This window comes from Aythya marila (assembly GCF_965140915.1).
Source record: "Aythya marila genome assembly, chromosome: 4".
Lineage (NCBI taxonomy): Eukaryota > Metazoa > Chordata > Aves > Anseriformes > Anatidae > Aythya > Aythya marila.
This window is the reverse complement of record NC_139045.1, coordinates 76,896,037-76,923,017: the sequence shown is the minus strand read 5'-3', so window position 1 is coordinate 76,923,017 and position 26,981 is coordinate 76,896,037. Positions and strand designations below refer to the sequence as shown.

At 43.1% G+C, this 26,981-nt stretch overlaps 1 protein-coding gene across 1 annotated transcript; it reads left to right on the top strand.

Moving 5' to 3' along the window:
* Positions 1-11,681: 11,681 nt before the first annotated feature.
* M1AP (meiosis 1 associated protein) lies at positions 11,682-24,072 on the top strand (the record flags this gene model as incomplete). The annotated part of the gene is given in 10 exon segments (XM_082758801.1): positions 11,682-11,826; positions 18,066-18,259; positions 18,261-18,291; positions 18,294-18,318; positions 19,810-19,834; positions 19,836-19,987; positions 21,171-21,312; positions 21,854-22,060; positions 23,026-23,181; positions 23,485-24,072. Coding segments are annotated over 10 exon segments (1,218 nt in total). The 3' UTR covers positions 23,626-24,072.
* Positions 24,073-26,981: the final 2,909 nt, after the last annotated feature.

The window sequence follows — 26,981 nt, the reverse complement described above, 5'->3', positions numbered from 1 at the left end:
CTTATTTGAGAAGGCATTAGGCGCTTGCAGAGATGAGTAGCACAAAGCCTCATCACAAAAAAAAAAAAAAAAAAAAAAAAGGGGGGGGGGAGAGAGAGAGAGAGAATTTTTTTTTCCAGATTCAGTGAAGTAATTTAGTAAACTTTACTGTATATTTTACAGCTTCAGAAGAGACACTGATTAAAGTGTTATCTGTTTTTCACTTTCCAGTAAAATTGTATCGGTTACTAGCCAAAACAAAGCAAGATACACACACATGTACATGATATTTGTAAAATATTTTCACCAGTTCTGAACTGTTAGCCTCAGTTTTGAAATTCAATCTGTGTTCACTCTGTTTTGACATCATTGACAGACATCCTAGAAATACATTTTTTTGTTGTTGGTGGTGCTTTTTTGTGTTCATTTTTGTTTTCCTGATGATACTTAAATTAGATGGAAATGTATTTCTTGTTCTTTTCAAGGCCTCAAGAAATTCTTACTCAAGCATCCTGGGGACTGTCAGAAATATGCTAGCCTTCTTCCTTCCCTTCCCTTCCCTTCCCTTCCCTTCCCTTCCCTTCCCTTCCCTTCCCTTCCCTTCCCTTCCCTTCCCTTCCCTTCCCTTCCCTTCCCTTCCCTTCCCTTCCCTTCCCTTCCCTTCCCTTCCCTTCCCTTCCCTTCCCTTCCCTTCCCTTCCCTTCCCTTCCCTTCCCTTTCCATGAACATAACAGTTGCATGTCTCCGCTAAACATACTGCACAAGTTAAGAGCTGTGCACAGGAATTCACACTGGCCTAGGTTCTTACCAGAGCCCTAGTATGTAAGCCAAGGGTGGGATTTAAGATTCAGTAAACCCACTAGGGGTTTACACAGCCATAAGAAGACATAATTTATTCTAGTTCATATTGAAAATACATGTGCAATTATATAAACACCTCCCTGGGTGCAAGTAGATTTCTGTGGTTATGTATTACTGTTACTACAATACATATTTTTGAAGGATTTCATATAACCTTAGAAACAGCACTGAATGCTTTGTGCAGATATGTTTAGACTTAGTGAAGAGCAGATTCTGGGCAGCATCTCTGCTTAAGATGTATGTATTGAAGGGAAGGTGTGTGTGGGGGGGGACGACACACAAAGGTCACATTCAAAGTCTGTGGAAAAGCATAGGTGAATACTTTGCCTCTAAACCTTTGAGCCAAACAATTATGTGTTCACTCTGGACTCAGGGCCAAATGGTTTCTCCGTCTCATACTCTGTGAGGTATGGGAAAGACACAAGACCTCTTTTACAGCATGATTCTTCTCTTTCTTGCTTCTGCTTAAAATTTCTCAAAAATAGTCAAATTTTCTTAAATATTGTGGGGAAGTCTCTCAAAACAGCACCAGCTGAGCCTTATGCATGCAGAAGTGCAGTTGTGCTTCCAGATGAAAGGGTGGATATTTGAAAGAAAGCACACAAAAAGAGGTCCATGTGCTTTGTTCTCATACCAGGTGATCTGTGGTCTCTCAGGGCACTGGAACATGCACCACCTCTCTTCCCACACACATGGGATCCAAGAAATCAGGAGCCTTCTGCTTTTCTTTGCTTCCGTGTGCAAGCTGTTGTCTGCAATGCTGACAGCTCCATCAAGCTGTTCTGACAAATCTCTGCATTGTTTGGCACAGCTCTGTGACACAGGTTAAGCACATCCACCTCCATACACAGTATTCCCAGTGTCTCTAGCCAGTTCTGGGAATCAAAGCTGGTGCTTGGCTGGAAAATACTTTCTGTTGGAGTTTCTGACATTCCAGATTTTTACGGTTGCTGTACTCCATGTGCTTGAACATGAGACACTGCAGGCAACCTTAGTGCTACATTCATTGAGGCTTTTGTTAATGCAGAGAGCTAACTTTGTGTGTTAGAAACTCCAAAGAAAGGTTGGCTCTGCATGGTTCACGATGTAAAACTGATGTATACGCACTATTTTATTTCTGCATCGTGATGGCCTTTTTTGGATATGACAGCTACTTGTCTCATCAAGGAGTGGGGGCTGTGTTCTCATCTGGATATTGGGTATGATCACTTGGCCACTGCAAAAGCAGGAGTACTAGTTCAGAGTCCTTTTATCCACCAGCTGTTGGAAATCACTGCTGTGCTGGAGATTGTTGCCACACACCTGAGTCATACTGGAGGATTGTATCACATAGCTTGTCCATGAGCTAGGCATGGCTGTGCTAGCAACATTAACTGCTCCAGTTACAGCTGCACAAGTATATTTGCTATGCATTTTTTTTTGGTTGATCCATTTTGTTTTCTGACCTTATGCATTTTCCCTTATATTTGCATGGGTTTATCCTAAAGTATGAACAAATACTTTGGTGAAAGCTATTGAAGTCTAATTCACTACTGCTTGCTATTTCTCACATTGCTTTCAAGTGAATGGGAAAAGGAGAGTCGCACTCATTGATATTTGTCAATTTTTCCAGCTCAGATGCAGAAGGGTAACTGGATGTCTACTACCTATGTACAGAAGTCATGAATTCCAGAAAATTATTCTCAGAAACACGGAAAACATTTCCTGATACTAAAGCACACTGCCAGCAGCCATCACGGATTCTCATTGTGGATGTCACATCAGCTTCCTGGGACAACACTTGTTCTGTACTCTCTGAAGCTCTGGAAAACACACTCAGTTTGGCATGCAGATTGACAGGTCCCTGCCGTGTTCCCCTTCTTAGCATCTATGTGGTACAGAACCAGCAGGAATGTTTGCTTCCCTTTGTGGTAGGTGTGAAATTATGTCTCTTGGGATGTAGCAAACATGAATGCAATATGTTGTTGCAGTTCAGTAAAGGAAGTTATGATTTCCTACAAATTTATATTTAAAAAAATAACCATTCTCAAAGAGCAAAGCCTGTTAGACTTCATGGAAGAAGTGAGTTTTATGAGAGAATGGTGTTTAAAAGGAGAAGGTTCATGTTTTTGATCTGTGAAGTTGCTCATGTGCATAAATTAGGTTTTGTACTGTTCCTTTCTGTACCATCTGTTGCACTCTCCCATATGCTACTTCCTGCACTGTCTGTGCTGCTTCATACTTACCAATCACAACTCTTCACCTGCAATAATTTGGATGGTGAAATTGCCTGTATACCAGTTGATTATACGAATATTACCACTTTGGGGGCTGTTCCAGACCTTTAAGGGGAAAGGATCAGAATTCGCAGATGACACCAAGTTAGGTGCGTGTGTCGATCTGCTTGAGGGTAGGAAAGCTCTGCAGGAGGATCTGGATAGGCTGCACCGATGGGCTGAGGTCAACTGCATGAAGTTTAACAAGGCCAAGTGCCGGGTCCTGCACCTGGGGCGCAATAACCCCAAGCAGAGCTACAGGCTGGGAGAGGAATGGTTGGAAAGCTGCCAGGCAGAGAAGGACCTGGGAGTGATGGTGGATAGTCGGCTGAATATGAGCCAGCAGTGTGCTCAGGTGGCCAAGAAGGCCAACGGCATCCTGGCTTGTATTAGGAACAGCGTGACCAGCAGGGCTAGGGAGGTGATCGTCCCCCTGTACTCAGCTCTGGTGAGGCCGCACCTCGAGTACTGTGTTCAGTTTTGGGCCCCTCGCTACAAGAAGGACATCGAGGTGCTTGAGCGGGTGCAGAGAAGGGCGACGAAGCTGGTGAGGGGCCTGGAGAACAAGTCCTACGAGGAGCGGCTGAGGGAGCTGGGCTTGTTCAGCCTGGAGAAGAGGAGGCTCAGGGGCGACCTTATCGCTCTTTTTAGGTACCTCAAGGGAGGCTGTAGCGAGGTGGGGGTTGGCCTGTTCTCCCACGTGCCTGGTGACAGGACGAGGGGGAATGGGTTTAAGTTGAGCCAGGGGAGTTTTAGGCTAGATGTTAGGAAGAACTTCTTCACTGAAAGGGTTGTGAGGCACTGGAACAGGCTGCCCAGGGAAGTGGTGGAGTCACCATCCCTGGAAGTCTTCAAAAGACGTTTAGATGTAGAGCTTAGGGATATGGTTTAGTGGAGGGCTGTTAGCGTTAGGTTGGAGGTTGGACTCGATGACCTTGAGGTCTCTTCCAACCTAGAAAAATTCTGTGATTCTGTGATTCTGTGAATTCAAAGTATTTTTGCCAAATTTGAGAAATATCCTGATCTAAGTCAATAAGAACAAGTGCTTCATTCACATAGGGATATGCTGCAGAATAAACACAGACGGAGAATTAGTAGCAGCTCTACAATAAAAGTTTGGGTTTGGAAAGCATCATAAAGTTCATGTGAATCTAAGAAGTCATCCTACTGTGGTCATACTAACCACTCTCATTTATGTAAGGTAGTATGAACACCCAGTATTAACCCTTCCACTTTATTCAGCAATGGTAAAAACATTCTGAAATATTTTGTCAAGTTTTCACATCTCAAGAGAGGCAGACGCCAACTGGAAAAAAAATAATCAAAGGCCAACGCTAACAATGAATTTAGAAAATGGGATCTGCAAGGAGACTGTATTAAATGGCATTGTTCATTTTGCATAATGGGTTATAGAGAACATGACAAGATAACTAAGATGACACCAGAGAACATTTACTGGGGAGATTGTGAAACCACTCTGATTAGGGTCTTTAAGAACAGACACTTCTTAGGATGAGTTTAGATATAATCCATTCTGGCATGGAAATATGGGATGGACTAGGCATTCTGTATCACAACTTGTTCCAGGCCTGTTTTCTGTGATTTTGCCTTTTGTCCAAGTTAATTTGTATGTGTTTAGGGCCAAACACCTGCTTTTTTATTTACTAGGGAAGTGCTGACACTGTTCCAACCTGTGCTGGCTGAAAACAAACTCAGATCTCATTCAGTAATCATGGATCACTAGAGTACAACTGACACAATCCCCCCACTTGCCCTCGTATGAATCATGTGAATCTTCTGCTGCTTATGATAGATTGTCTTTTTATGTAAAAAACAACTCATTCTGATAATCATAGGTGTTTGTTGTTTTGTTTTGTTTTGTTTTGTTTTTAAGACAGAGGAACCCTGCCTATTATATAGGCTATTATATTTCACTAAAATAGCCATACTTCGCTAAAGCATTTTCTCCAGAAAGACATGAAGTTTTTATCTGAAGATATTACAAGATGGAGAATAATCTACTTCTGTTGATAATTTCTTTCACTGGTTAATCATTGTCATTGCGAAACTTGCAGCCAGCTTCTAATTTGTATTTATTGGCTTTAGCTTCCAGGGATTTGTTCATATATTTCCTCTTTTGGCTTGACTGAAAAACCTGCTTATATCTTGCTTTTTCTTCCTCTAGAGATAATCAGGTTCCCCTGTAATCTTCTAGCTGGTAAATGAAAGAGAAAAAAATATGAGTCTAACTGCAAGGCATTTTTACAGTCCCTTAATAACTTCCAAGCCCCTCCCTGTATTCACTCTTCTGTCTTTTTCAAAGTTGATTCAAAATATGGTCACTGAGATGGATGCTGCATTCCAATACCAGTCTCAGCAATGCTGTAAAGAGAGCTAAAAAGTATCCCCTCCTCCTGTTTGCTTGATTGGTAATCACATCAACTCTTTTGCCATAATGTGTCCAAGAGACTTGTCCAAGCCTGCAAAGTGTGTGCCCAAGCTCATGCAGATCTCACTCGCTCTCTACAGGTACCTCAAAGGAGGCTGTAGCGAGGTGGGGGTTGGCCTGTTCTCCCACGTGCCTGGTGACAGGACGAGGGGGAATGGGCTTAAGTTGAGCCAGGGGAGTTTTAGGTTAGATGTTAGGAAGAACTTCTTTACTGAAAGGGTTGTGAGGCATTGGAACAGGCTGCCCAGGGAAGTGGTGGAGTCACCATCCCTGGAAGTCTTCAAAAGACGTTTAGATGTAGAGCTTAGGGATATAGTTTAGTGGGGACTGTTAGCGTTAGGTCAGAGGTTGGACTCGATGATCTTGAGGTCTCTTCCAACCTAGAAATTCTGTGATTCTGTGATCCACCCAAAGACTTGGGCCAATACCGCATGCCATGTTGATAGGCACAGCCCTCCAGTTTTGCCTGGGTGTTCTGCCTACTAAGCCATCTCTATTCAAACATCTGCTGATGTACTGAGGGCTGTTTTTCAGAACTGTTTTTTCCCTTTTAGGGACATTAAAGTATAGGAGGATGGCAATCTTTGATGGACCTTTTTTTTCATTTTGTTATAAATGATTTCTAGTCCTCTGTAGCTTCTCAGAACAGGACCAATTTTATATCTCTGTCTGCTAAACATCTATTCCATTTCACCCTTCTCCAGAAATACTAGTGCTCCTTCACTTTTTCTGTACTTCTGAATGTACCCATGTGTCAATATTGCATGTTTATCACTTTAATTTTCTGATCTAGCTAGAGAATAACTTGATAGTTCTCAGTGAGAAACCAAGATAGATATATATTGGAGGTTGCTTATTAGACAAATCATATGAGGTCAGGAAACCCCCAGAGCTAAAAACAGAGGCTGGGAGAGTACATGAGGAAGTGTCATGTATGGTTGCCCTTTTTTCAGTCTTCCCCAGGCACGAGTTTAGAGTCTGCATTCCTACTGATCTCCTCTAATGGCCTAACTCTAAGCACTCCAAAGAGCTTCCCTGGAAAGGGAGAGGTGATGCCAAAGAAAGGGAAACTAGGAATAAAATAAATAACAATGGAGAACAACAGATGGTGACAAGAGGCAGAGTGAACATTAAAGGGACAGAAACTTTAAATGTGTAAGTGGGTAAGGACTGAGATCACCTCCAACTGATGGGCAATTTTCACAGAATCACAGAATCATCTAGGTTGGAAGAGACCTCCAAGATCACCTAATCCAACCTCTGACTAGCAAGTCCTCCAAGTCCAACAAGTCACCAAGTCCAACCTAACACTAACAAGTCCTCCATTAAACCATATCTTCCTACTCTTTTTCCCTGGAGATGGGCAGCAGGGATGTCTCAAGTACATTCCAGAGTTGAAACTGCAGCTTGCATAGACCAGCCTAAGTTAATATTTAAAGCAGCTGTATGCATGCAACAGAAAATGCAACTCTGCCGGTGCCAGTTCCAAGACACACAGGTAGTTAACTGGGCTTTTGGCTGCCCTGTAGCACATGCTGAGCCCTGTTCTGCCACTGAGGAGCAATACGTGACCTGGGACAGATGGTTTACATCTCTGTGAGCTGCAACTGCCTCTTGGGATTGAGGGCAAGCATCTGAACTGTAGGGAGTTTTACTATAGCACTCTGAAGAGCATCATGGCTCTGTGCATGTACATAAGGTTCCCAGCCTCACAGGAGAACTGAGATAATGGGCCAGACATTTCTCCCACTGTGGAATACAGTCAGTATAAAGTGTGGTGACTTTCCTTAAAACTGCTCATCACCATTCTGACGAGAGGTTTGGGCTGTCCCATCTTTCTGCCTCACCTTGTTTGCAGAGCCATCCGAGCTGCCTGTGACAAGCTTCAGCCTACCTGGTTCGTAACTCAGTCACCCTAAAAGGCCATGCTGTAAACCATGGCTGCTCAGGAGCTGCTTAATGAATCAGTGCCAAGTTTCTAAAGCAAATGAAGCATTCGTTCAGCTGTTGCCTCTTCTGTGAGGAAAGTGACTTCTGGCAGTACTGTTTTATATTGCTTCAAACAGATTTGCTACAGTTCATTGGTAGTTTTCCCTGTGGCCATAATTTGCCAGGTTGCTTGCTGGTTATTTGTCAACTTTGAGTTCTTGAGCCCAGGTGAGCTGACGTGTGTAAATGCTAGGCTAGCTATGTTCCACACACCTTTGGATCCTGGGTGCGCTCTTGCTTTGTCACATCTATGCTAAAGCAAGGACATGGCTTGGTAACAGCTACTAGGTAGCTTTAACTAATATGGCTCAGGGAAACAGAGTGTAAGGGGCCTACCAGAATTGTGGCCAGCCTGGTTCATTTTCAGACTGCTTTCTACAGATTTAGGTGATCAGTATAAAATGATACCAGCTTCAAGGAAGTGATGAGCAACATATGTGATATATGGGTTTGGTAGCCCTGGACTATAAGTAATCTAAATCACAATAGCAGACAGTGAGAATATGGCCCAATATCCTGCAGTACATGAGACTGACACAAAGAAGCACTGTGGAACTCATCAGGTTAATAAACTGTGCATTTGTAATGTTCATCTTGCTATAATGAGTCAGACCAGCTGTCCTTGGGCAGCCATTATAGAGTAGTAGTTGTTCCATGAAAGAGTAAAATGTTTTCAAATGACAATTACAGAATAACTTTTCTTTTCTAATACTTGCTCTGGTATCTCATTTTTGAAGCAGGAGGGTCCACAGACCTTCCATCAGCATCTGCTCTGAGAATTATTACTGTGGTGCATATTCTAAAAGAGCATTACAAGAGCACAAGAAACGCCTTACTGGGTCTGACCAGCAGCCCACTAGCTCAGTCTCAAAAGGAGAGGCTGTTTTGGAGGAGTACCCCAGCCCAAGCACTTTCTGTTGTTCTTTCTCCTTGTGCCCCCCAGTTCCACAGCTGCTGTATTAAGAATGATGAAGGATATGTTTGAAGTTATTCTCCTTGCTATCAGATTATGGACCCATTACCCATTAGTCTGTGGACCCCCTTTTTGACCTGACAATGCAGTTTGACTTCAAGCTCTCCAGTGTGCAGGTCCCAGAGGTACACAGCCTGATGAGTGATGGAGTATGGGTATGACAATGGTGATATGGCCAGGGGTCAATTCATATCACTGTTCATGGCTTTATGACTAGTAAAAAGCTCCTGGGCCATGTCTTATCTCACTGCTGTGAATTCAAAGGCCTCATTCCAAATTATGGAAAAATATTTCATATTATGGTTGACATTCTTTGTGTTTCAATTTCATTGAATATTGTTTTTCAGCAACTGAAGGAAAGCTTTGCACGAGTTCAAGCCTGCATTTCAGAGCTCCGTTCACTACCAAGAGAAGGCTGTTTCCCGCAGGGGGGAGATGGAGTGGTACAGGCTGTGCAAGATGGATTGCAGCAGTTCAAGCAATACAGCAGACACACAGTGGTAGGAGGCTCAACAAATAGTTCTGTTGAGGTAAGAAAACATTGGGAAGATGATAGGAGCCATCTATCAGACTTGTGACTTTGCCACTTGTTGACGCATTAAGATGATAGTCTGTGTAATATCTAAAGACCATGGGAGGGAAAGAGTAATTAAGCCCACCAAAATACCCATGTTGCAATCTCTGGATGCTCATGGATAAGAAATAAATTTGGGTTTGAGATATTTATGGAGAACGACTTACTTTAAAATATAGAAAAATGAATTTATTTTCCAAGCATTTAAGACTGGCTCAAGCAGAGATAGCTCTGTCCTCTTTGCACCCTCACTTCAGGTAGTTATATACATTGATAAGATAAACTGATGATGACTTCTTGGTACAGGTAATAAGGGAGCCTACTAGGAAAGGCATCCTCCAAGATTTGTTGCTTGTAAACTGAGAGGGTCTAGTGGGTAAAGTGGTGATTGGCAGTCAAATTGGTCATAGTGCCCATGAAATAGTTGAGTTTAAAATTTTTGGTGATAGGAGGAAGGCTGCCACCAAAATTTCAACCCTGGATATGGGGAGAGCAGACTTCAGGCTGCTCAGGGAACTAGTTAGTAAAATCCCCCAGGCATCTGCTTTTGAAGACTTTAGGGTACACCAGTGGTTGTCACTTTTTAAATGCCACCTCTTAAAAGTACAGGAACAGGCAATTCCAAAATGTGGAAGTCAAGCAGGAGGGGTAGAAGGCCAGCTTGGCTAAGCAGGGATCTTCTTCTAAAGCTTAGGCATAAAAAAAAAGTGTATGGTTGCTGGAAGCAAGGTCAGGTAACGTGGGAGGACTGCAGGGATGTTGTTCACCTCTGTAAGGAGAAAATCCAAAACTTGTGCATGATTTGCTGCTCCAGCTGGATGTATGTAAGTCTACAGGTTCTGATGGGATTCACCAGAGTGCAGCTGCACCAGGCTGCCTGCTGTGCTACACCACCCCCCTGCTGCCCTGTGGCCTGCTGCTGCTTTAGGGAGAGGACAGGGGTATGGATAGATACTGGTGATGCTGTATGCTTGCATGTGAACTCCTAGCAGGAAGGTGAGGTGCTTAAGGAGATGTTATGGTTATGTTAGAAGTATAGTTTCTTTAGTGTGGGACCATGATGGCCAGCATTTGTAGCACAAGAGCACCACTAGCAACTTGCATGTGCAAATCAGATGCAGTCTTCAGGCAATGTGCCTTTTCTCAACAGTAAAACCACATAGAGGGAAGAATATTTCTAGCTGGCTAGTAGGCATAGGAGGTAGACTTTGTTACAAACCACAGTCATACAAAACCCAAACATTTTATAAAAACTATTGAAAATGCGTACTCTTTGGAATAATCCTCACTTCAGAGGGGAAAAAAAAACAGCAGCATCAGTGGGGCCAAGTCTCAGCAGCAGCTATGGAACAGGGAACACAGTGAGCATGCATTAAGATGAATAGTACTTTTCAAGTCTCCAGCAGACCATTCTTTTGCACAGCATCATAGAATATCCGAGTTGGAAGAGACCCACAGGAATCATCAAGTCCAATTCCTGGGTCCCCAAAGGACCACTCGTCCCTCCCCCCCACAAAAAAAAAATAAAAAAAAATCAGACCATGTGTCTGAGAGCATTGTCCAAACACTTATTGAACTCCAACAGGCTTGGTGCTGTGACCACTTCCCTGGGGAGCCTGTTCCAGTGCCCAACCACCCCGTTGGTGAAAAGCCTTTTCCCAATGTCCAGTCTGGTCAGATTGAGAAGTATAATGGTATTCAGAGATTATATTGAGGAACTGTAGTAATAGGAAGATAAGTTACAGTAGCTATCTCAGCTTTTGTATGTGGTAATATATTTCTCCTGCTCTCTGACTGGCATGTGCTAATGTGAATCAGGTTGTGAAAAGGGTAAATGGGAGGTGATAAGCTACAGATGAGATGCATCCGTTCTTTTGAATAAATAATTGTGCATCAGTATAGCAAATGCTCTGTCTATATCTCCACAGATGATAATAGTCTCTTGCAGAAAGTCCAGCACCCCCCACTTCAAGAACAGTCCTTGTTAACCTTTTCCAGTAATTCCTAAAAGGAGATCGTAAGCCTTACTTCACTCTTAATACCTCAGAGCCAAACACCAGAGATACATTTAGATGGAGAAGTTATACTTTACTATGGAAACACCTTTAGGATAGACTATATTCACACACACATACACACATATATTATTATATATTAATAATTCACATCCAGCCTTCAAGTGAGACAGACAGATTTAATCTTGAACTATAACTGATGCAGGAGTGGGAAGTGGTGCTTTCCTTCAGAAGAACTCAGGCAGAAGCACTTCTATACATACGTTGACTCACTGCCCTTAAGTGCAAAGTATATTCTATAAGGCAGCTGTTGGTTGTTCCATATTCTTCCAACAGCAGCACAAATACTGTTGATGTTCCCACAGCAAACCTCTGAATATACTATATTGGCTTACAAAAGAGCTAAGGCTCAAAAATCTACGCTTTTAAGTCTGCTTTTGAATAGATTATACATTTCTCTCCTTTGTGCTATTCAGAGAGCAGCTCAGCATCATTGCTGCAACAGAGGATTAGGGTCAGAGGCAGCTCTTACAGTCTGTAATTTGTGTTTCAGATCATAATTTTGACAAGCCAGTCAGGAAAAGAAATGGTAAAGCATCTGGAAAAGAAGTTAAAGGATGTAGACCTTGTGAGTCTGAGAAGAATACAAGTCATTGAGGTTTCGAAGAGAGGCTTTTTGGAGCCTGAGGATGTGGAACAGTGTATGCTAGCAGAAGAGCCCAGCAGCAATGGTGAGTATAAGACAAACAAGGGACTTGGAAAAATCGTGGTTTTGGACAGCAGGACAACCACTACTTCTTGGTTTTGTCCAATATCTACTATTTTTTCTATCATTTAATTTCACTCACTTCAGTGGGAACTACTGAAACGGAAAACAGCAAGACACTTGTACTACAACACTTATCTGGAAGCATTATCACATTTGGGCAGACTTAGCATAGGACTTCACACGCTATTTCATCTCTCGGTATTACCAAAAAATGATTTCATGTGCAATACAGCTTTATTGAGGAATTAAAGAGAATAAATGCCTCCCCAGAGTTTGTGGGGATAGCACACACTCAGACAGTCATAATGGTAAACACTAACCTTTTGTTTTGCCCCTAGACTACATATTCCTCTGCACTAGGAAGAGTTACTCTTCCAGACCAAGTTGTGCACTTACTCTCCCACTCTACTCTGTGCTGGTGCAGCCTCACCTCGAGTACTGTGTGCAATTTTGGGCACCACAGTACAAAAAAGGATGTGAAACTATTGGAGATTGTCCAAAGGGCTACAAAGATGGTGAAAGGCCTAGAGGGGAAGACGTATGAGGAGCGGCTGAGGTCATTTGGCCTCTTCCACCTGGAAAAGAGGAGGCTGAGGGGAGACCTCATCGTGGCCTACAGCTTCCTCACAAGGGGGAGTGGAGGGGCAAGCAGCAATCTGTTCTCTTTATTGACCAGTGACAGGACCAGAGGGAATGGTGTCAAGCTGTGACGGGGAGGTTCAGGCTGGATATCAGGAAAAGGTTCTTCACCGAGAGGGTGGTCACGCACTGGAACAGGCTCCCCAGGGATATAGTCATGGCACCAAGCCTGTCAGTTTAAGAGGCATTTGGACTGTGCTCTTAGTCATATGGTCTGAATTCTGGGGTAGATCTGTATGGAACCAGGAGTTGGACTCGAAGATCCCTGTGGGTTCCTTCCCGCTTGGGATATTCTATGATTCTATGATTCTGTGATTCTATGATTAGCTGTTTTTGTTACTGTTATTATTCTTGCTTAGCTGCTGCTGCTTTTCTTCTGTGCTTAGGTCATCTTTTCCTGATCTCTTAAGGTTATACATCCTCTGTAACCAGTAAAAGTGCCTATCAGTAAGTTCCTTAAAGCCCTACTGTCCATGTTTTTCAATTTTTTAATATTTTTTTTCAATGTTTTTCTCCATTTTAAAAACCATTGCTGTTATCTCACACTCAAACTCCACACTAACAAGACACACATGATACCAAGCCTCAGTTCATGTGACAGGTTCTCACAACAAGTTCGATAAACCTGAGTCACTATTCTTTGCAAAGTTAGGGTAAGGTCTGTTACTAGCAATGGCAGTATTTTTTTACAGCATGACAGACCATATTGGATGTTGTTTCCTTACCTGTCTCTAGCTCCTCTTCCTTTATTCCTGGTTGCAGTAGCAAATTTCTAGACACTTGTCAGAGTAGGGGTTGAGACTGTTTTAGGTAGATCACAGATTCCTTTTGGTCCTAAGTACACCCCAGAACCTGAATGATATTTTTCCTGGCCTTATCTCTAAAAAAACTTCTGCACCAATCTGTGTGCTTTCAGCAGTGAGAATTTAAGCTATAGTAATGAGAAATTCAAAACCAGGAATTCCTAATAGCTTCTCTTTTGAGTCTTTTTGTTTCATAGGAAATGATTCTGAACAGTCTCTACATAAATCAGCCAGGCGGTGAACAGAAGTCCTATACCACAATAGTTTAGTGCAGAAGCCTGTACAACACAATGCTGCTCTAACTGCAGTTTTCATTTCTGTATTTCATTTTACCTGACTTTAAAATCTGCTCAGTTATTTCAGCTCTTTATGAAGGCTGATAAAGTGACTGCTAAATAGCAGGAGCTTGCACTGGTTTTCTCTTATTTGCAGCACAGCACATACTGGTTGCATTTTGCCACAGGTGACAGTTGCTCTCTTTGCCACCTCTCCTCCTAGTAAGCTGCTGGCCAGGCTTAATCCAACTCTGAACTCTATAATCAAGCACTGTTACTACATGCTGAAAGCTTCCTGCCCAGAAGGGACTGTCTCCCTCAGTAAGGCATAGGTGGTTATTCTGGACTCTGCCTGTTTTAAAACAGAGGGCTCAGGGAGAGTGTTCCTCCCTGCTGCCCTGAGGATACGGCTGTTTTTCTTCCTGAGCAGCACTGCTGTCGCTGAATCATAAGGAAGAGGATCAGGGTTCTGTCACAATGACATGATTTTAGAATTAATTCAGGACGTCAGAGCACCAACAGCACCTGATCTGCAAATTACAAAATGATTTTGGAAAGAGCTGTTGCCTACAGCTCTGAGGCTGAGGTGTTCTTTACAAACACTGATCTAGTCCATATGGGAAGAGGGCAGCATTTTAGGTAGCTGCAAATGCTGACTTCTCGGATGAGGAGGATTATTATCAGGACTTTGCATTGTGCTGGTGTTCCACAGAACCCTACAGAGAGGCTTTGGAAAGCTAGACACTACAAAACAGAAAATGCTGTGTGCCTCTTAGTCACAAAACTGCTTTAGAACATGCAAAACCCCTCTCTATTGTCTAAAGTAAAGTTGTGTAGCCCTTTTGCCCAATAAATGGAGTGAAAAAAATAAATGGAGATACAATACATTGAATTTCAGACTATGAAATTCTAATTTTCTGTTGCTATGAAACAGTTGTCTGTGGTGAATGCCAGGTTCACAGAAGCAGCCTCATTAAGCTGGGCTTGTCAAATATCTGGTCTGGGCTGGATTTTTTTTAATGTATGCAAGAAATAAATACATATAGTGTTGAATATGCTGCTGACTATTGTCATCAAGACAGACAATTACACTGGGGAAGGTGCAGACAGAAAGCTGGAAGTTTAGTCATTAAAGACATAACAGCTGTGACACCTGTCTGGACATTAGTGTATTATCTTGGATTTGTATACCATGGTTTCAAGATGCATTTATGAACAATCCAGTGGGACACTAGTATTTCCATGATAGAGTCCCATGGAATATATGGTATTACCCTGCTTTCTTCATTTGGATCTTCTGTAGGGCTGTAAACTCTTCAAGACATATATCATCCTGTTGCCTTGATTGTACTGCATATACTACAGTGAGATTCTAATCCACTGCAAGGGTTCCTACTGGGCCATTAGTGAATGTGGTCTGTGTTATTTTACTCTCACAAATTGCTTCTTCCAAATCCTAGAAGATTTGGAGAGGCTAACTCTGCATTGTGAGAAAGCACCTGATTTTTGAGTTTTTACTCTCAGCTAGAAATTTTCCTCTCTCATTTGCCCTAACAGGTAAAGCAACATGCAGTTACAATTTCCTATAGCACTGAAAGAAGAAAGGCAGAATCAGGATATCCACTTTCATAGGCTCATTTCGAGGTTAACGCAGGTAGAAAAGAGCTATATTTTGAGGCCCCGTGGTTAGCAAGTCTTAGAATAGCTTGGAAGATGAAGAACAGCCTGTCTTGGATGAAAAATGCTTGCTGTTTTTATTTTCCTTACAACAGCAACCTCTCTAGGAGTGTGAATTTCTAGACAGAGACCATGTGACAAGCAGTAAGGATTGGTTTTTCAAACCGCAAAGCCACTCCTCTGTGGAATAGACTAAATCTATGGTATTTCCTTAATGGTGAAACATTAGGGCTTGGCAGACTGCAGGCTGAAGCAGAGACCACGATATAAGTCTGATAAAGAGACCAATACATAAAGCTTTTGTAGAGGGAATAGTGTGTACTTGTAATAAGTAGGATGCAGTGGACTGGCCTCTAATGGTTTTCACAGTAAATATCACTATGTCTGTCTTGTCCCTACCCCATTGTGAACACTTAGAGCGCCTGGGTATTGCTAAACCATTTGCAAATGATGGTTAATATTATGTCATATCGATGCTGGCCCTATCTGTCTTTCGGGAAAAGAAAAATACACACATTGGAGTTGAAGCACTGATACATTTTTAATGAACATAATCCATCTTCTACAAGCCCAAGGGAACCTTTTTCTATATGCTCTGCAGACTGACAACCAATAAATGGTTTTGTATACCTGGTGTTCAGGGATTCCTAGAGCCATCACACAGCAGGCATCAGCATCCCAACACAATCTTCCTTTGGACACCAGTGAATCCAATGAATTTCTTTTTACAATTGCCATGTATTGTGTTGACTTAAGATGTATAAGTGGCTACATATCTATTAGAGAAAATTAAAAAATAGGAAAATATTTACTGAGGAAATAACTAAAACATTTACCAGCTGCAAAACACTGTCACTCAAAACACAGCTAATTCCCCTTGTCACTTATGTATAAAGCATTTGTTAAAGTAAATTATGTGCATTTCCTGGTGCTTCGTCTTTTGAACTACTAATGCCATCTGCATTAATATGTAAGTGCATATCCCAGAGAGACACTTACATCTAAAAATCTAGAGAGTTCATCACAGCTGAAATACAGCCAGCAAGGTCTCCAGGTGCATTCTGCAGAGAAAAAAGAACAAGGATCCTAGCATCAGGGCAAGAGCCTGACAACAGTAATAGTTCTGTTATTAAATAAAATAAAAAAAAAAGGAATTCAATGTGCCTGAAACCAAGGACAGTCAGACCAGACTTTAAGAAGGAAAGGCTTTCAGTAGCAAGGACAGTGGTGGGTAGGAGTTGATTCTACTTTGTTGCAGAAGTACAGCCTACCTGAGCTCAATGACTTCCTCAAGGCTGCAAGGAGAAACAATTGTTAGGCCATCCTACTCTGATGGACAAACAACAAGTTGCAAGTTGCAGACCATTTGAAGATTACAGTCTCTTTTAGATTATTTGCCATCTAGAGGGAGATTAATGAATTTCTCTCTCCCTTTCTTTTTTTTTTTTTTTTTTTTTTAATTTATTTTAATGGAGGAGAGGATGCATAGTATCATGTTTGCAACCTATAAATACTAAGGCATAAAGAAAAGATTTCTCATGGCAGATGAATATAGCACTGCATTTTAGTCTCCAGCTGAACTGGTGAACACATTTGGGAAACCAACCAAACAAACAAAAAAGCTATTTCTGCTATGCATTCATTGTCAGTTGTATGGTGACCCGAGTAATGTAAACACACTGTTTCTCCTCTGTTTATAAACACCCATATTATACGTCTTATGCATTTTGCAAATTGTTCATCAGATTCTATTTTTTCCCACTTTCACCTATTTTATTTTTTATCATTTTTAAAATGTATTTTATCTGCTAGACTGTATGCCACCTCCTCATTTCAGCTATTACTTAGACAGTTAAGGGTTTTATTTATTTATTTATTTAATTTATATTGAGGGGTTTCATATTGTTTATGAAGTTCCTGACTCTGCTGTCCAGCCTACATTTGCCCATTTCTAAATGTTGTGAAGAGATCATATATATTTGCTCTGCACCTTCATCATGGTGGCTTAAATACTTGCTAGGTATTTTTAACTTCTTTTAATTTATTTTGAACAAACCTCATAATTTTATGCATTTCTCTTATTTGAAATGAAAGTAACCATGGTGGATAGCTTTGCCTGTTGTTTTACCGACATGGATGTTCTGCTGTATGATTGTTGTTACCAACCAGTACTTCAATAGTAATGTGTTGAACCATGTCTTCTGTGTTGTGCAGGTCCAGGTCAAGTTTTGCTTCTGTTCTTGTCAGGATTGTGACTAGCTGCTTCTTTAAGTATGCATTGAGGGTGTTTAGCAATTTTGTTGTGGGTCCATATTGCAAAGTAACATTCATCTTCTATATGAGGAGTAGTACTTTTCCATCACTACTACAAAGTACTCCATTTCAATAGCATTTCTGTTTTGCAGTTTCTCTGATTTGTCATAACATCATGCATCCAGTGTCCCTTGCTTGTTGAAAAGGAGCAAATGGTTTAAACTTTAAAGAAAAGTCCCTAAGGTCAGTGCTAAGATAACCACTTACTCCAGCAGATAATGTGTCACATCTACTCCTCTGAAGATGGTAGTAGCAATTGCATCTGCCCCAGTGATGAAGACAGTTGCTGATTTGACCTGTGGAGCAGCTCAGCTTATAGCAAAGTTCTTCTAAGAGGGCAGGTGTCACAGTTCTGTGTTATGATTTGCACGGTAATGGCTTTTGAAGCACCTCCTTTGTGAAAGCATTTGAGGAACTAATGGGGTATAGTGTAGTGGAAAATGCAGAATGTTCTTTTCTATTGCTGAAAATATTTTCACCATTTTTCCCTGCAGACATTGCAATCCTTGGAATGGACATTGATCTGCAAACCATAGAGGACAATGTCATCAGCTTGGAGATGCTGTTTAAAACATGGCTTCATGACTGTGGCTCAGAGAGAGAACACCTCCATCTCCTCCTTCCATCAGGAGGCTCCAGCTATGCCACTGCACCCAAGACCACCCTAAGTATTTATTTTTTTCTCCCTCTCTGCAGGGGATCCTGACTCCCACAACCTTAATGATTACCCAGGCCTGTCCTGGGCATGTTCCCCTACATATTGAGATTCAAGTAAGGCCTCTGGGTGACACTGAAAGATGTCTGAAGTTTCTGTTGTCTGAGTCTGAGGGGCCATCTCCTTAGAATGTGTCTAAGTTGTTGTGTACTGTGGCTGCTGATGCTATAGTCCATTTCCATTCTGCAGCTAAGATGTGCTTTGAAGAGCATGTGACTTTATAGCCACTGGATCAAAGTAAAGGGGCCTTACATACTGAGAGCCAGAGACCTTCTGGCTGTTACATAGCTCTAAAATTGTGTTTCTTGTGCTTGATGCTAAAGGTCACTTAAGTAAAAGCTGTCTTACAAAGTGACTTGGCATGTATTTTTATTTATTGACTTAGAACTGAAATAGGTAACATAGCTAGACCTGCCAACACACTGGAATATTTATAAGGAATATATATATATATATTTATATATTTGTTTTGGTTTGTTTTTCCTTTTAAAAGCCTAACACCAAGTTCCTAACCCACACTTGGGCAAGCACTGATAACACCAAAAGCTACAGGAGATAGAAGTGCTTCCCCTAAGTAGCTGTTAGCTGTATTATGCTGCCATGGAAATCTGCACATGCAGTACCAGCACCCCCCCCCTTTCCATGCTGCTCCAATATGGCTCTAATGTGCTACTTCACATTGCCTTGGCAGTAGAAGCACACTTGTTTTCTGCTAGTGGTCCACAGACTAGCTCTAGACTGGAAGCAGAGCTCATAGAGCAGTCAGTGCTGGTGGCTGTTGGAGATAGGTGTCACAGCAAACAGATCAGAAAGCTTGGTGTGACTTTTTATTTACATAGTAGCTACCATAACAGCCTCCAGATCAGTGCAGACAATTATGTTTTATTCTTAAAAGTTGATTTTCCTTCATCATAACATTGAATTTCACAATCAATATATTGTATTACTGTAGCTAGCAAGACAAACCAGGTTTCTCAGCAGTCAGGTTTTTTCACCTTCCCACACTCAAGAAGTCTTTAGAAAGCCATGGAACGTGTATCTTGCAATATAACTTACTATACCAGTGCTGGTATCCTCAGTCTAGCAGATTTCTCCACAAACATGGCTAGAGAAGCTGGCAGGAAATAGTATGGCCCTGAACCCTGTGTGGCATTGGGAAAGATGCTTCTGCTCCCTCTTCAGCTGGCCACACATCTCCAAAAGTGGAACTTGCCTGTGCGGTTTAGCAACCAGTCATTGTTTCATTAATGTCTCAAGCATGTGGTAGCTCCTTTGGGAGAAAGCTTGTTGCGTTCTTTTGCCACAGGCTTTAACGCTGTTCTTCCAGAGAGGGAGACATATGGCTTAATTTTTAGGTAGTCCTGTATAGAGCCAAGTGTTGGGACTCAAAGATTCTTGTTGTGACCTTACAACTCAGGATATTCCATGATTATATGATTCCCTTAATAGTTGCTGTTGCTAGAAAACATTAAGTGTATGTAAGTGCTTTTAGCATGTCATGTGCTACACGTTGCCATTTCCAGCAGTCTAAACCAATTTCCTTCTCCTAGTATGCCTGAAGTGTGATTTACAGGAAAGACTGCTTGATCCAGCTCTGCTTTTGGGGACTGCTGATGGCACCATGAAAACATCTGATTCAAATTCATCCTGCCAGATGACAGCCTGGCCAGCTACAGTGCTGTATAAACTCCAGGTTGTAAAGTAAGTGTTATGTTCTTTGTGCTTGGTAACTGGAAGGCTCGTATAGAAGTAACCTTAATTCTTCCTGTGCAATTTCAACTAGGAATCAGTAATATCAATATTAAGTGCTGGGGACTCAAAGAGCTTGTGAGCAAAATTCAACTGTAAGACACCCACATCCCCTGTATCTCTTAATGTTATGGATTAGCACATCCCACACATGCTGACAGGTGTGCAAAGTCAAAAAATACTGTTACCACAACACTAGCACTTTTGAGTGTAAAAACATAGATATTATTTATGTAACAGTTGTTTCCTTCCAGCGTGAAGTCTTGTAGGTTGTAGCCATTGCCCCATATATGATACTGCTGTTCTCTCACTACCTAAATGCAAAAAAAGCAATGAAAGCTTCACAGTGCTGCATGACTTCAGGTAAGAATTTATTTGCTTTCCCATCAGCAAGCTCTGCTGGTAGGCACAGAGAATAACAAGAAGAGTGATACTCTCTAGTGTCTTTTCTGAGCTTTGTTTTTATTTAAAAAGTTGTGTAATTTCTGAACTTCTTTTTGAACAATTTTTCTTAAAATGATTCTCAGCCTGTCAGTAGTTGAAGAGCACTCAGTAATTGTGCATAAATGGCCCACATCCAAAGCACTTCAGCTACGTAGTATCTATCAGCTCTGTCATGAAGCATAAGTGTGCTACGGACAACTTTAAGTATTGAAATCTATGTGGTAGTGTTTGAGGTGGGATCCTGGCTGTGTGCAGGAGCAGAGCACAACATCTCCATTTAAGTGAAGGATAACCACAATATACTAAAGTCACGTAGGAAGGGATGTAACTGCTTGAGTGAGCTATTGCCCAAGAAGCCAGACTACTAATCTGTTTTGTATTCAAAATGCATGAGGGTTGGACATGGTCCATGGCATGCTCTTGACAACACAGACACAAGGGAATCTGGCAGCATGCTGCAGGATGCTGAATTCCATGCTGATCATCAAGAAAGCCTTGGATGGCAGCTCTTTCCACTGCAACTGACCTTTTTTTCCAGGGTTTCATAGTGGCAGGCCACAGTATTACAGACATTTGTAGCAGTATTGCAGCTGATACTGCCATAGCCATTTGAGCCACTCGTCCCCCTGCAGTCTCGTCTTGGCAGTTTCATGCTGGCTGTGCTTCATTAACATAAGCTATACATTTACAGAGCTCTGAAGTCTGAAGGGGTCTGTGAGTCTGTACTGTATGGACTGCCTTTCATCATCAAGCCCACAAGCTGCTGGCAGCTAGACTGGGATGAACTGGAGTTAAATCAGCATAGCTTCCATGCTCTATGTCATAGTCTTCTGGTGAGTGTAAAATTGCAGTCTCATGGGGAGGGATTGACACAGAAAGGGATTGTTAGTGCACATCTAGTAAGATCTATCTAGCCTTCACCAGAAAACATGTTTCAAAATTTGCAGCTTCATCTCATGGGCCAGGGTTGGGCTTGTAAGTCCTTCCAGCCAATGCAACCACTGGAAAGAAGATACAGCACATCAAATCTTAAAGGTGCTCTAGCCTATCAAAAATCCAGTTTGGAGTGCAAAGTCACGAAAGGAGTTAGACAAGCATTTTTAACTGTGAAAATAGTTAACCAAGGGTTGGAATGTGGCAGACTTTCCATTACTAACAAGTCTTAAATCAAACTTGGATGTTTTCTTAAGAATTGTCATGCGTTCGATTAGAAAAAATTCAGGTTGTCCTCAACCACAGTGCAGATTAGTGTTCTTATTCTGATACATATGAATGACTCTCTGCTCCTGAGCCCAGCAACCCATACAGCAAAAATGCTGATGGAAGAGGCTATTGCACCTTTTTTTCACGTTGATTTTGGTGTTTGCTATCTAGAAAAGGAAGTGGATGCTTTTGGCCAAACTCGATCCACAGAACACTTGTCCAAGCTGGAACATCGTGGTGCATTCCTACTACATCATTGTCCCTTCTGACTCTGCCACTCTGCTTGTCAAAGCAGTCGCTGTAAGAGAGCTCCTGATGCCATCAGTCTTTCCAGCCCTCCTTGCTGAGCATCCTGAGAGAGTGCAGGGCCCTATAGAGGTAAGTCATTGATGGCCCTACACAAAAATATGTGGAAAGGATCCCAGCTATACAAGCAGGGATCTGAGTAACAATACCTTCACGCACAGGGAATGCAAATGCTACTGAGGCATACTTACCTCCCGTGCTCCTGGGAAACATGGCAGACTGCAGACAGGTGCTTTAGGCATAAGATACATCAACACAAAAGCTCTCTTGATGTCTTCCAGTAGCTTCAGACTTCTGCACTTCCTCTTGTGCATCCATACATTCTTCTCCTGAGTTTTCTGTGTCTGCTTCAGGTGATGCCAGAAAGGGCAGGGCTCCTCACTATAGGTCTTAGAAGATGAACAGAGGAGGAAACAGCTGTGAAAATGTCCAGTGGTGACTGGAACATGATGAACTTTTCCAAAATTTATTCCCAGCAGCCATTATGTCCTACAGTTTTCCTCACAGACAGAAAAACGCTTGTCCTTTGGAACAATGCTGCTATGTGGGAAGGCAACTTCTATCAGCTTCTGAGGCTGAGAGGGCAGCAGAGAAAAGGCATTGGTTGTGAAGGAAAGGTGCAAGCACCATGTGGTGGAGTTGGTAGGGCAAATGGAGGTATATCTACTGAGGGGCAATCTACTGAAGAATTATTGAGGCTAACAACATGTAGACTGGGTGCTACAGCTTGTTGTCTGATTTCAGGCATGGGGGAGGATAGGACTGTATCCTGCAAGGGAAAGCTTAAATCCACTGAGACCTGGTTGCAGATGCCTGTTGCTCTATACACAGCTAAGAGCAGTCCTTGTGGGCTGCAGCACAACCAAAGAGCCCATCTTGCTTCAGCATGCCAAGAAGTGTCATCCATCTCTCAAAAAAAAAAATTCTTCCCCACGCCCCCCCCAAAAAAGAAAAAAACTATGATAATGATAATAAAAGCCCGCAGCCTTCACCTGGCATATCTCATTACCACCAGGTTCTTTCTTCTTTCTGAGCAGAGTGCCCTGAACAGCTTGGAAGTGGAAGTTACTTATAACCCCTTGCACCTGAAAAGCAATCTGTACAAACACCTGAAGAGTATATTGTACAGACCACTGCACAGGCAGCAGGCCCAGCACAGGGACCAGCGACCAGAGCGGCATCAATCCAAGCAGGTATGACTCTTGCCTTTGACTAGCCTACGTAGACCCTGTCTTGTCCTCCTGGTCTGCTTCTTGCAGAGGGGAAATGGGTAACCCCCAATAGCCTGACAGTACAGGGAAAGCAGCATAGGGCAGCAACAACATTCACTTGTAGCTGGTAGAGCTGTGAGTGGGGTATAGCATATCCTTGTGCTATGGGGGAGATAGGTGCTGACCAGCTGGCACATGCAGACAAAGACAGCATGCTGAGAGCTGTTGGAGAAGCCAGCCCCTCCTTCCATGAAGTGCATTCATATTTTTCTCCCTGCATTGCAGCATCAGAGCAGAGCCAAAGCCACAGTAGCACCCCTTCTGATGGCTCCTTCTCCTGCCCAATTGCTCAGACCAGCAGTGGTGAAGAGAGATTCCTCTGAGTACTCCTTTCTCCCCAAAGAGGACGACGAGTTCCTGCAGTGAAGATACCCCATGGCACTGCTTACGCCTGCTCACGTGCAATTACAGCTTGGCTTCTGCTTGGCTGCTAAGGCTTACTCACTGAGCCGGAAGCGGTCAGGCAAGACACTAAGCCTGTCCGTGGTCAGACAGTCACTTCCCATTGTTTGTTCCTCCTTGTTTTATGGTTTTGTTAGTCACTAAGTCAGTCTGCAGGAAGCTTGCTACTCTGGGGCTCCTTGTCCCCTTGCTATTCAGCTATCCCCTGCGACACCCTGTATTTCCCATTCTCATCAGCACACATCACCAACATGCCTCAAATTATGGTTTCTTAGAATAGGCTAGTGCAGCCCACAAACCACAGATTACTGTCAGCAAGTGCAGTAAAGCTGCAGACAGTGTGGTGAGGAAGTCAGGCAGATAGACAAAAGTACAAAGCAATGTCAAACTGCCCTCATCCTGCAGGAGCAGCTTCACCAGGGTGTTTTAATAAGCATAAAACAGGGCTTGTGAATTCACTGTAAAGCCCAGAATGCTGTCCTCCAGTGCAGCATTATAAATGACAATGATGACTTGCCCGCTTCCATGGTGGTCTCACCGTCCAACTCCCCAGCTTGCAGATGGGTTTGTAGCAAGTGCCAAGCCACCAGCAATGCCCTGGCTGGGTCCTGCATGAGAGCTCACTGCAGCTGGACCCCAAGCACTCTTCTCTCAGACAGCTGTTGCTTGGATGCACTCCTTCCTGTGTCCTGTCCACACCTACAGTGCCATTCAGCAAGCCAGCACAGTCAGTACATTTTGGACTCATTAAATGGGGAATATAGCCTGAAGCTTTCCAGAGAGCTTCTGCCCAGTGCTAGCACAAGTGTGAGCCCCAGTTTTTTCAGTGCAGCAATAGAACAGCTGCTACTGCCAGAGCCGGAGCTGAATACAGTGTGACTGAGCCAAGGTGGGGCAGCCTCACTTGGCTTCCTGGATACTGTACACCACCAGGCATTTACATTCTACTTACTTTGTTCTGACATGCTGTTTCAAAATAAAGTTCTCCCATATAACATTACCTTACTGCCTGTGGTCTATAATGCATATGGTGTGCAGCAATCCTAGCACTGACCTGCACTTCCTGAGAAACAGCTGCGGTTGACCAAGGGCATGGTGCAGGCAGCACACTCCCCGAGGGACTGCAACAGCAGGAGAGCAGAGTGAGCTGTTTCCTCCAGGATCTCAGCTCAGTAACAGGGTCTGATTGCCACCTATTGTCTACCTGTTCCTGAGGCACCGCTAAGGTGGCAAAGCACCCAACAGAAGAAAAGGTAATGATAGCACCTGTTTGCCTCTGACACTGGTAGTCTCATCTCAATCTTGAATCTTAACAGTACGCTACTGAGCTGCAGAGGCTTCGATGAGGGCAGCAGTACCCTTCCCAGTGTGGAGAGCAGGGGAAGGAATCACACAGATGTTATTAAGTCTGAGAAGTGCAACCTGCTTCCTCTGCGCCTCTGTGGGAGCTGTGCCTTGAACAACTGCCTGACTACACATCTCTACAGTTGCATGCAAAGCCTGGGTCCACCTTGCCACCGGTTTCTCCTGCATGGGCCTGTTCTTCTCATGCCCCAGGAGTACTCCATACTTGGCAGGAGGTTGCATTGCAGGCAGCTGCTCAGGGCAAGACATTAAGGGAAGGTACCTCAAGGACAAGGCAGACATCCCTGACAGCATGGGGAGATGCATTTCCTGGGGTATGCAGGTAAGCAGCCAGTCCTTACCTGTCTCTTAACAAGCTCAGGGGGTGTGGAACTGGGGAGTGTCCAGTAACAAATGGCAGTAAGGCACATGCAAATCGTCCCACCTGGGGCATGCAAACCAGACAACATAAAAGTGACAAAATCAGAAGATAAAATAATCCACCCCCCTCTCCTTTACTGCTCTGTTGACTCAGATGGAAATTACTTTAGCAACCTTATCAGTGGGAAAAAGTAAACAAACAGACCAGTGGTTTATTGTGACTGGAAGGAGGCTGCTAAAAGGGAAAGTTGTGAAGAGGGAAAAGGGACTATAAAGAGAAGCAAGTCAAAAAAAAAATTGGGGCTGTTGGGGGATTCCTTTTGAATAGCCCTCCACCTGATCACCACAGTACAGTGATCAGCTCCTGACAGCCAGAAGGGACTTGGGTGCTTTCCCAAATACCAACATGGGAACAAATAACCTGGCAGAACAGCTGTCTCACACCTGCACCATACTAGGGCCCCAAATGGGAGGAGGAAGTGGTTATAAAAGGATGCATTTTTCACAATGGGAAACAGAAAAAGGCAATACAAAGAGGAAGAGGAAGAGGATGGCTGGGCAATGGCAGCTCCCAAGTCATTTTCTCCTGGTAAAAACTGCCACCTGGCCTACAGAGACCAAGACTACTTCTTAATCCCAGCCAGCGACTGCTAGACCTGCTGTACTTGGGAGCATTTTTCAGCTAATCTGGGGTCTGGGCTTTTCACAGAGAACAGGAAGGCACACAGGCTGTCCTCACACGAGGAAGTCTGATATCCAAATGACATTCCATGCTACACTGAGTCTGGCTCATAGCACCCGGACAAGGCATAAGCAAATTTGCTTGTCCAGAACCATTTCTGCAGTGCAAGAAAACAGTGAGCCATCAAGAATGAGCTGTGTATCCCCAGGCATCTCAGCAAAGCCTTGACTCAGGACTGGCTGCCAGGATGCTGTTTCCCCAAGTATGCAGACTGCATTCAGCTATGGCACACAATTACAGTGACGTGCCAGGGCCATCTTCATTCTGCACCTGGTCATTTCACTGTTAAACACATGGAATTTAGTTGTAAGGAGACAGTGGAAGCAGGGCAAAGGGAAGGGAAGGACAGAAGAAACCCTAATCCAGACAAAATCCAGGAGAATCATCTCCTGCTCCTAAAGTTCATTGCAGACATGCTTTGGCTACAGGATGGGTGTGACAAGCCAAAGGCTCGTTCTGTATTTGCCTTGTTTCTAATGCTTTCCCAAAGCATCTATGGCACCCTGAACTGCTGCAGAATGGAGATAAAGTAGAGCACAGAGCAGCAGTTTGAGAAAGATGACAAGTCTGGTCCACAAGACTGAGACAGAAAAAAAATGGACTGCTCTCCAGATCAGCAAGAGCCCTCCAGGCTGCATACACTGCTGACACAGAACAGGCCACATGTAGAAGTGTTCCTCCTGCCTTGTGTTGTTACCTCTTAGTTTTAAGCCAGCTGTTATGAGAGAGGACATCATTGCTGAAGCAAGAAGAACAAATATCTTTTCATCCCACCCAGAAGGAGTGTCGTGCTGTGGCAAGGACAATGGTTCTGGCACAGATGCTCGAGCATTTTCCTTCTTCCCTAGCAGTC